Source organism: Fonsecaea pedrosoi (genome assembly GCF_000835455.1).
Source record: "Fonsecaea pedrosoi CBS 271.37 unplaced genomic scaffold supercont1.1, whole genome shotgun sequence".
NCBI classification, from domain to species: domain Eukaryota; kingdom Fungi; phylum Ascomycota; class Eurotiomycetes; order Chaetothyriales; family Herpotrichiellaceae; genus Fonsecaea; species Fonsecaea pedrosoi.
This window is the reverse complement of record NW_013550615.1, coordinates 3411325-3421708: the sequence shown is the minus strand read 5'-3', so window position 1 is coordinate 3421708 and position 10384 is coordinate 3411325. Positions and strand designations below refer to the sequence as shown.

The 10384-nt window shown below is 51.6% G+C and overlaps 3 protein-coding genes across 3 annotated transcripts; 2 read left to right on the top strand and 1 right to left on the bottom strand.

Annotated features, from left to right (window-relative positions):
• Positions 1-581: 581 nt before the first annotated feature.
• On the top strand, positions 582-3229 carry Z517_01234 (uncharacterized protein; the record flags this gene model as incomplete). The annotated part of the gene is made up of 3 exons (XM_013434196.1): positions 582-2340; positions 2838-2952; positions 3028-3229. 3 exons carry the CDS (start codon positions 582-584, stop codon positions 3227-3229), a joined length of 2076 nt encoding a protein of 691 aa, XP_013289650.1.
• Positions 3230-4156: 927 nt separating this feature from the next.
• Positions 4157-5088, top strand: Z517_01233 (uncharacterized protein; the record flags this gene model as incomplete). Its single annotated transcript, XM_013434195.1, has 2 exons — positions 4157-4232; positions 4328-5088. 2 exons carry the CDS (start codon positions 4157-4159, stop codon positions 5086-5088), a joined length of 837 nt encoding a protein of 278 aa, XP_013289649.1.
• A 1771-nt stretch (positions 5089-6859) lies between these two features.
• Positions 6860-10252, bottom strand: Z517_01232 (uncharacterized protein; the record flags this gene model as incomplete). Its single annotated transcript, XM_013434194.1, has 3 exons — positions 6860-6990; positions 7076-10178; positions 10223-10252. The coding sequence occupies 3 exons, from the start codon at positions 10250-10252 to the stop codon at positions 6860-6862; spliced, it is 3264 nt and encodes a 1087-aa protein (XP_013289648.1).
• Positions 10253-10384: the final 132 nt, after the last annotated feature.

Below are 10384 nucleotides of genomic sequence, written 5' to 3'. Positions count from 1 at the left end.
CCGACAATGAAACTACCGACAATGAAACTACCGACAATGAAACTACCGACAATGAAACTACCGACAATGAAACTACCGACAATGAAACTACCGACGATGACCCTACTGACGATGACCCTACTGACGATGACCCTACTGACGATGACCCTACTGACGATGACCCTACTGACGATGACCCTACTGACGATGACCCTACCGACGATGACCCTACCGACGATGACCCTATTAATAATGCCAGCGTTGGCCCTGCCGATACTGAAACTTCTCGCAATGGCCCTATCAACGATGACAGCGTTGACTCTGCCGATAGTGACTCTCCCGACGGCAACTCTACTGAAGATGACAAGGCCGACGATGATCCCTCCGATGATGAGAGCGTTGGTTCATCGGGCTGGGAAGTGAAACTTTCTGAACCTGATTTCCAAGAAATCTTACTTCGCTATTTTCCTTCGCGAGCCCAACTCGAAATTTGCCTTCTTCTACCCACTTCAATCGCAGATTTTACCGGAGAAGAGCTGGAGGAGCGGGATTCTCTGTGGGATCTCGTAGTGCTTGTTGGACGAGACAAATGTATCGGCGCCATGACTTGTGGGGAGTACATCACACAAACTTGGCCAGACACATCTTCGACTCTGAGACTGCTCATCGCCTTGATCTCGCGACCATCAACTCGCCCAATGCGTGAGATAGATCAGGTCAAGGTCTCGTTGAATGAAATTGAGACGCAGATACATTTCCGCCTTGTTGGAGCGCCACACACATTGGCAGAAATCTGCGAGGCAGTCGCCTGGGTCCACGCTGCCGTAGCAAGGACTCCATCGAAAAAGCCGAGTATGGTCGATTTCATTGTCGAATGTAGAGGGAATCAGACACTGAGCTACTGTACCCGCAGTGTAATCTCGCCCTTGATCAACAATTTGGACCGCGATACCCAATGCTGGCTCCCATTATTCCCGAATACTGCCGTGGCCATTGACTGCCGACGAAACCTTGTGTGCGAAAACTCACCATTAGGGCTAAATATCTCATGGGATTTACTATGCTTCATCTGTGGGTTGGAATACGAGGTTGATACTGAAACCGGGTTTGCGCTGTACGGCCAACGGTCGTTGGTCTATCCTACGAGATATTTACCAACGTCTGAGTCCATGCAATGGCATTTCCAAGACCTTAAAAAGGGAGAACTTCCGCCGACTGGATCATTTCAAGGTGGCGAGAGGTTCAATGACCTCAACGAATGCCTCACGATTGGAAAAGATCACTTGCTGGGCTTCTGGCCCGAACCGCTGGTCACCCTGGGGACCGAGTATAACAAAGACGTTGACATCACCAAAGTTCGCTGGACAAACCCGGGAGATACCGAGACCATCAACGACGTATACGAGAAAGACGGTTACACATTCGGCGCCTCAATTTCTGCACCGAGATTACTCAGTTTTAATGCGAGCATGACCTACAAGATAGCCCACAATCGCAGGAATATCTACATGTCAGATTTCATTGGCAACATGGAAAGCATAATCGACACACCTGCGCTAGTCTACTCCATCCAGGAAGGACGCGCATATGTGGTGCCGTTAATCAGTGTCGTGTTCCACATTGGACGGGTGAGAGCCAAAGTACATAAACTGTCCCAGTACCACGTTGCTCCTTGTGAGGCATTGGCGAATGGAGGTCTAGCTGCGTTCGATGCCATACGGAAATCTTATCAAGATCCACTCGCAGCTAAACAACCACAGAACAGCAAAGATGGTGAGGTCCAAGTGCCTTACCGAGTCAAGGACCATCTGCAATCTGTCTACGCAGCACTTCAAGTTACCGTGCGACAGAGGTCTTTGCTGAAGCGCTTCTTCAAGGAATACCTGGTTGGGTACGAGCTGGCCGACATCGCCCACGAATATCAGTCTTACAACTTCAAGAGGCATCAACTGAAAGACCTGGTTTGCTGGAAGCCATTGGTAGATGAAGTCCACCTAGTCCTGTTTTGTGAAGGGCTCTACGATCCGATCATCCGAGACCCAAAGTCACAAGCCGCGGATGGCTGCGTCGGTAGACATCATGACACCATTCCCTGTGGGTTGGATATTCTAACAGTTTCACTCCCGTGCTTGCTCCATCTAAGTCGCAGATACAACGAGCCCGGCTCCGCTTATGAATGGGTTATTGAAGGCTGCAAGTGGCACAGTCGCCACAGCAAAGGCTTGGTCTTTTTCGAGTGCGATCACAGTCGCGCACAGCACTGTCAAAAGCTTCAATCTCTGAAATCAAAAGGCCAGAAGCACGCCAGGATGCCTGACTACGACAACTTGGCGAAATACCAGAATGGAGCAATTGCTTTTGGTACGACTATTTCAAGACCGACTGCTGCTCGTAAATCTACGAGAATCTCTGCTATTGATACTCGCGCACCACCGACTCTCTACCCAGATCAGTCCACGAGTTCAGGCGTTATCATTCGTGCAAGGAATCGGAGAGAAGCTCCCCCAATGCAAGACACCAAACACAAACCACAATCAAGGAAGACTCCTCAGTCAGTGAAGTATAGAGAAGTGGAGCGAAGAAGTGAACACGATCTTCCTGTGCAACAGCTCCCAAGAAAGCATCATTCAAGGAGACATGTCGTTGAGCCACGAGAATCAGCTAATTCGAGGCACAGCTCTGAAGAGAGGCTCAGAGACATTTTGTGGCGTAAGATCGGCGATGCGTTTAAAGGAATGTTGGAGCCGGAGCAAAGGAACCAAGGAGGCTCAGAAAGAAGAGAGAGCTACAAGGCCCACACCTCACAACCTAGGAATAATGACAATAGTCAAGCAAAAGTATTGGCGACACGTACGCAGAGGATGAGGTCGGCGCCGGCACGAAACTGAAACGCCTCTCCAATGCCGACCGCACCCAGGTAGAACCAGGCAAAGAATGGGTCGTGGCCACAGTCCGACAGCTTCGTGTCGCTGGGTAAGCTAGCAAACTCTTCTTCAGTGGAGAACATTCGCAAGGCTGCGTCGGTCACTTCGTCTCCCTCGATCCAAGAGACTTTGAAGTCGCCTTGATCCTGACACATTTGCACCACGACCGTGGCGAGTCCGTCGGCATCGTGAAGCCAGCATTGCTGCAGACCTTCTGCCTATTCTTTTCGATGTTCTTCAAGGCCGTGCGGGAACCGTCGAGAAAGACGACCTCGTACGACCCAAACTCCCGACGTGGTGCCTTTGGCGTTTGGTGGGCCTTTTGAGCCGCACGATGGGTCATGCTGAGTTCTCACAGCCAGTCGCAATGATGACATTGACTTCAGGGTCAGCAGAGAGATCTTGGAGATATTGAAGCCTCTTCCTCTCCAGAGGCGCCCGTAATGAGGAGAGGTTTCCTGGCTGGACGCCCATGAAGATTTTCGATGGACGCCACTGAGCTCGTGAGCAGAAATCTCCATGTGAGGCTAACGACGGAGTCAAAGGAACAAATACAGCACATTACCTTGAGTTTATCTTCCAGTCAACTTGCTAGGATGGAGGCTGGAGTATAGGCGATGAAAGCAAGCCCGTAGCGTGTACATTGCGGCTCCACAATCACGGGTATGGGGAAAGTCGCATCGCGACAAATCATGGAATCTCAGGAGGGAACGGGATAGCTGAGAGCAAGTCAATTTTGTAACAAGAATCATGGAAATTGAACATTATTTGTCCATCAACGCATCCAGTGCGGACGCCCAATGGCGGGCCCAAGGCAGAAGAGGAGTAAAACCAGCCATTCCAAGGTCTAGACTCTGAATCCGAGAATCGAAGACCCAAACACCAGGGTCGAAAGAGAAACGAAAGTCTGGGCTCTTGACCCTTTGACACGTGGCTGGGCCGATTTCCTTGGACAAGTACGAATAACATGCCTTGGAAGGACCCCTGCAATGGGAGGGATCTGCGCAGCCTCGTATTCGGGACAACTCAAGGCATGTGACATAGCAGCTGAAGCAGAGACTGATTCGAGGAGTCAATACGAACGAACGGCTGGCGGGGTGTTGGCCTGACAAACAAACCAGGACGCCCAGCGCCCTGGATGTATTCATTTATTCCCTCGATTTTCTTCCCTGTCTTTTCATTCTCCTCTCCACCACGAGAATCCGTCAAGGGGACAGCTAACGCGATATCACCAGGGACTATTCTCGAACAAGATGGAGTCTTCGAATATCATCCAACGGGTAGTGTCTTACGCTCTGCCTGGAGCATTTGTGCTCGCCAGCGTCATGTGTATGTGCCCCTTAACAGCCAGAACACGCGCTCAATGTGGAGGAAGAATCCTGTCCCGGGGTCGTTTTGTGCACTGACTGAACTGTTTCCAAAAGGCCATATCCAGACAGCCATCTTTCATCCGGTCCTCCTGTTCGGTAATTTCGCCCGGTACAAGGAAAAGGCCTTTGCCAGCGTCTGGGCCATCGGCGGCGTGATCTGCGCCAGAGACACGCCCGCAGCGCTCGGATCGATCCTGGCTCAGAGCAAAGGCGTCATCCTCGACGTGGGTCCCGGCGCTGGACACCAGCTCTTCCGTTTTTCGGAACCCGCGGCCATCGAAGCCATCTACGGAGCAGAACCGGGCGTGAGCATGCACGCCGCGTTGAAAAAGCGCGCAGCGGAAGCCGGGCTGGGGGACAAGTACCACGTGCTGAACTGCGAAGCGAAGCTGGAATCGCTGGTCCCGGCCCTCGCAAAGGCCGGGGTCCTCGACACCCGGGCCGGGCAGGAGAACACGCCGTTCGACGAGATCGTCTGCATCCGGGTGTTGTGCGGGGTGCCGAACCTCGACGCCGTGACCGAGGGGCTCTACAGCGTCCTCAAACCCGGCGGCAGGATGGTCGTCTGCGAGCACGTGGTCAATTCCGGCGACGGGGCGAAGGGCGGCACCGCGGTCGGTCGTGCCCTCCAAAACTTTTACATGTCGATCGGCTGGAGCTCCCTCATGGGAGGCTGTGAATTGACCAGGGACACTCTGGCCAGCCTGCACAGAGCGGCCCGGCGAGACGGCGGCTGGGACAAAGTCCAGGTCGAGCTGTGCGATCCCTACAGCACGATCCCGCACATCGTGGGGACCTTGGTGAAAAGAAGGTGAATCAGACGACGATACTTTTACTTTTCTTTGATCAAGTGGTTAGCCGTTTCAAAAGTCCATTCTCAGGGAGGTAATAATGGTTGGTCAATTTTTGGTCCACGAAGCTGATATCAGCGGGTCATCAGGTCGGGCTTGTAGGGTCATCGGATCAGGAATGGGGAGTAAAAGCTTTGGAGGGAATCCAAAGGCCTTGGGAACCAAGCCAGTCATATGCGTCAGCCGTATTTGCATTCTCTCCTGCAGAAAACTTGGATCAAAAATACTGCTCCTCGAGATATCATGAACTCCATCCGACACTTCTTGACCCATTACCATGCCCCATGAGTCCAAAGACTCTCTCTCACTGACTCTCTCTCACTATGACGGACCAAGGACCAAGGTAAAGTGCAGCCACAGCGACAGCCACAGCCGCCATCACTGATATCCCATCTTGAACGACACCGCCTCAATTCCCGAGGTTCTCAAATCCCCTTGCAAACCTCGACAACATCGACGTAACTGCATGTCATTGTGCCCCGCAACGCTGCGAGAAACTGCCCAAGCTCGAACAAGAACGACAAGCGCCTGGTATGCTCGTTGAAGTAGAGGAGTCCGATTGGAAATAGACGGATAGTCTGCCTTCCTGCGCAAGAAACGATACAACCGGGATCCTACTTCTGCCCTATTGATATGAACCTCGTCTGCAGAACAAAAATCAAGAGTCGAGACCTGAGAAGAGGGGAAGGGGAAGGGGGAGAAGCGGGGGAGCTGAAATGGTAATATCGTCAAAGGCCGAGTGTCAGGCTGACAAGAAGTGGGCCAATCACTCTAGAAAAGCCAAGTCGCTTTGAGGCATACCGCTAACTTGCTCGTCAGGGGCGCAGGGGGAATGTCGCACACACATATTCCAGCGCTCTGCGGCCCTCTCTAGCGGTCCGACTCTATCTTGTAACTGCGGCGGGTTGAACTGGACTGGCGGCGCCACAGACACGATGCGGCAGTATTCGTGTCGGGCTCTAGAAACACTTGACAGCCAGGTGGTTGGGTTGGGGGGGGCCACCCTCCTACTGGTGCATGTCGACCCATCCGCAGGAAAGGGACAAGCCGCAGCGAAGACACGATCCAGATGTGACACAGTTCCCCACCGTGTCTCACTGCGGCATATAAACGTCCAAGTCACGACCGACAAAGGGGCAGCATCAGAGACGGAAGAGGAAGGAAGAACGTGGGGGGCCCGTATGCCGGGAACTGGACTAACCGTTTCAGGAAGTTTGTCCCTCCCTCCCTCCCTTGCGCACGAGGCTGAACCCCCTGATGAACAATCGACTGATCTACTTATGGATGCCGCCAACTTCAAGAAGAAGTGGACACGGCGTCCGCTCAGCCATCACCCAATAGGTTCGGCACGCATCTCTGTACTAGATAACGCCAATCATTTGCGACAAATGACCTTCTGCCAAATACTCCTTCAATTTGGTCCTGTCTTGATTCTCCCCCCAACCATATTGGAGAGGCGGCCCAGGTAAGCGACTCTAAACTGTCCATGGGCATTACCATGAGAAGTGTTGTTGCTTACTTCACCTCATATCCCGCTGCTATCTTGTGCAGCTATCCACTGTACACCTGTTATAGACTAAGAATGCAACAAGGTTGATGCCAGCTTTCATCATTCGATCTATCGCATCACTCGTGGCTTATGCATTGACACTTACCTTAGCTGACGACTCATCCGAGAGGAGTCACAAGCCATCGAAGTTTTCCATCTAACGCTCAAAGATAAAGGTCGCAATGACTAACTCAGGTCCATTGCCTCACCGTCGGCAGTGCCGCCAGCTTCGGTCTTGACCGTCTCCACAAAGTCTTTGCGCCGACTTCCAATCCGTTCCTCCTTGAATTTCTGGATCTGCTCTTTGATATCGGTCGCTGTGAACGATTGTCAGTATCATGAACGGCGGGAAACAACTGTGGTTTATCTTCACGTTAAGGGGTTTCTGGAAAGGAAACTGACCTGGAAGGACGTCCTCGATCTTCAGCGGCACTCTGTTGAACGGATCGTGAGGATCACTCAACAAGTGGCTTCGGATTGTGCTCCTGTCAATGACAATCTTTGATACGGGTAGCCTCACAGGGTCTTCCATGAGTGTGAACATCAGCGGATCCAAGAACTCGTCGGGAATTTCTCCCAAGTCCGCGTCCGCAGCTTCATCCTCTTCCTTTGCCTTGGCAAATTTTTCGATAAGTCGTTGCCACCGGTTGAGCTCTTCTGGTGACTTGAGAACAAATTTGCGCATGACGTTGCCGGCGTTGATAAAGTTTTCAGGCTTGTATGATCGACCGTCGCGTGCAACAGCGAGGATAAAGTTTTCCCGTTCGCTCAAGTTGAGATAGACGTCGATGATCTCGCTCAGCAAAGCCTTGGGGTTGAAATTGTATTCCTGTAAGTTCTCGACTTTGAGGGTCGTGGATTTCGGTCCAACCATCGCATCAAGATTATAGTCCAACATATCCGCAAGACGTTGGACGATCTCGGGCATTGTGAATGCGTCCGCCAGGGCTTCTGTGAATAGCTTCAACATTGCCACCGTCTCATTGGTCAGTTGCATGTATGATTTCGCTTTGTTCTTTGCCGCCTCCAAAGCTTCCTCCTTGTCCTGTCGTTGCTGCTGGTCGAGCGATGTTCCAGCAAGCGCGAGTTCTTTCGAGAGGTCATAAATCGTATGGAACGCAGTAAAAGATTCGTCCAAGACGAACGTCACGTCATTCAAGAGAAGGTTGACGAACCTTACAAAGAACTCCATGTTGACTTTTGCTTCCCTCAGCAGGTTGTCACGGTAGACTGTGTTCGGCCATATGCACTTGATGATCTGGAAAATCTCGAAGCGTACGTTGAATTTGTCGAAAAACTGGCCGTGCCCGCCCATGAACTCCGCCTCTATAAAGAACTTCATCAATGAGTGCAGCAAGTGCTCTGTCGCGAACGGCATGCTGTTGTATTGGTCTGCGAGTATACCTCTTCCGCCTTGACGCCATGACCACGTTCCTCGAAAGAGGATTGTAACCAAAGATGCTTTCAAATATGGGTTTTTGATGTATTCGGAATTGCGCAAAAAGGTGATGCAGAGCATTATCAGTTCGTCCGATTGCGTTGAAGATATGACTTGAGGCATGTTGTACATGATAAATCCAAAATTGCTGCTGATGACATCCAAGAAATACTCAGGGAGATTCTTGAAGGTCTCGGGTTGTTCAGCTGGAAGAGGAAGCGTCAATTGCTGCTTAGGAAATTGGCGGTGAGGAGAGACTTGACGGAGAATCCAGACAGTGACAAAACGCATGAATTGCATCGAACGAGTCTGCGCGATTTCGTCCAGCAGTACGCCTTGTACAGCATATTTGTAGGACAAGCCTTTGTCGTGCTGATCCTTGTACTTCTTGAGTGCATTCTCGAACATGGCCAGCTGAGCAGGGTTATTGGCGTATTTATGCCGTTCTGTTTCGAACATCTCAATTTGTTTGGCCATATGTTTCAGGTCTCGGTCCATGTCCTTGAGCATGTTTCGGGCTGCTTCGCTCCCATAATAATGAGCAGCCACGGCGAGGAAAAAGCATTCTGAGATGAAGTTGTTGGTGCCTTCGAGCTGATTCTTATAAAACTCGTCAGAATGCTCTTGATCAGCGTTGATTTTTGTTTCCTCTTTGATGTCGACCCGAGGATGCCGTCGGAGATAGTCAATGTCGACTCGGTCCATCTTTGAGAACTGTGCATCCATGAACGGTTCACACAACTGATCCAAGATGGCGGTGATATTGATCATGAAGCCATCACTCGAGACCGTCGTCTTGTCCACACGCATGGCGCGGCGTTTGTGATTCGCGTTCACCACGAGAGCAAACCAATCCAACACGCGTTCTCGGGCTTCCGGAGACGCTCGCACAAGGGTATTGATAATATCAAAGAGCTCAGTTTGATGGGACCTCAACGACATCTGAAGTGACTGTTGAGAGTTCCGGATCCTCCCCGGGTCCATAGTCTTCGGGCCAGAGAAGTACTGCTTCGTCACTTCTGCTTGTAATGGCGATAGCTGAAAGAAGGGGCCAAGGAGAGTGGCAACTTCTAATTGGGCAGCTGGAACTGACTTATCCACAAACAGCTTCGATTGCGTGATTGCGATGGCCACGGGTTTGTATCTAATGAGGTGTCGAATCATGGCAGTGTAGCGTCGATAGTCAGAGTCCATGGTCAGTTTGGCAAGACGCCGGCTCAGATTCTCAACCGCGCCGACAAATGCCTCCTTGATGGTTTCATCCTCGTCGAACCTCGTGATGACTTCTGTAAGGAAATCATGACAAACGCCTGCATCCTCGTCCGGATCAGCGAGAAGGTGGTCTGCGAGCGCAGCCACGCCATCATAGTCTGCCCCGAAGACATCAGGTGTTGTGACGGATAATATGCACCAGCTCATGCAGAGTCTCCTGGCCTCTGAGATAATGGTCCATTTCTTGTTCTCAGGCGTCCGATCTTTGACGGCCTTGCTCATTCTTGTGATTCTCTTCCAACAGCCGAACAGCCAGTCGTGCGGAGTCAAATCCCCCAGCGCTGCACCTGCTTCCATAATGGCCTGCTCTATCAAATCGGTGTTCAACAACAATGGTTTGCCTTCAGCCTCCAACTCTTCTCTAAGTTGTGTCAGAACGTGGAGCTGCTGACCGTGCATATCTTTCGTCTGCTCAGGGTTTAAGCTGAGACGAAAAATATTCCTCAACGTGCGGTCTTCCCACTGTTCGATGGTCTCATTTGGTCTTGAGCTCTGTCTTGAACTTGGTCTCTCCACGCCGTCCATTTCTCGCTTCTGGGGGGTGACATTTGCCGGAGTGATTCGTATCCGGGTCGTAGGTGGAGGGGATGGTTCCTTCGTGATGGTGCCAGATGGCGTTGTTGATCCGGTCGGCGTGGGAAGAGGATCTGTGCTAACCTGGGGGGTGTCTGGTTGTGATGATGGCGTTGACTCAACGCCATCTTCGGCGGGAGTTGAGGCTGCGGCGACGGCATCTTGCGATTGCTGCGGCGGCGGCTGTGACTGCTGCAATTTCGCGAGCCTCTTGTTGCGGATCTAATCGATGTTAGAAGACCCTGATGCGTGAGCATCTCACGCACCTTATCTGAGTCCATAGAAGGATCCGCCATGGCTGCGGTGGGTATAGATAACAAAAGTCTTGCACGCGAGGTTCACACGAGGTTTCGCGAAGGCCGACAATTTGGGGTTCAAGTTGACGTCGACGGTGTTTAGAAAAGACTAGAATCAGTGGTTCGGAACAA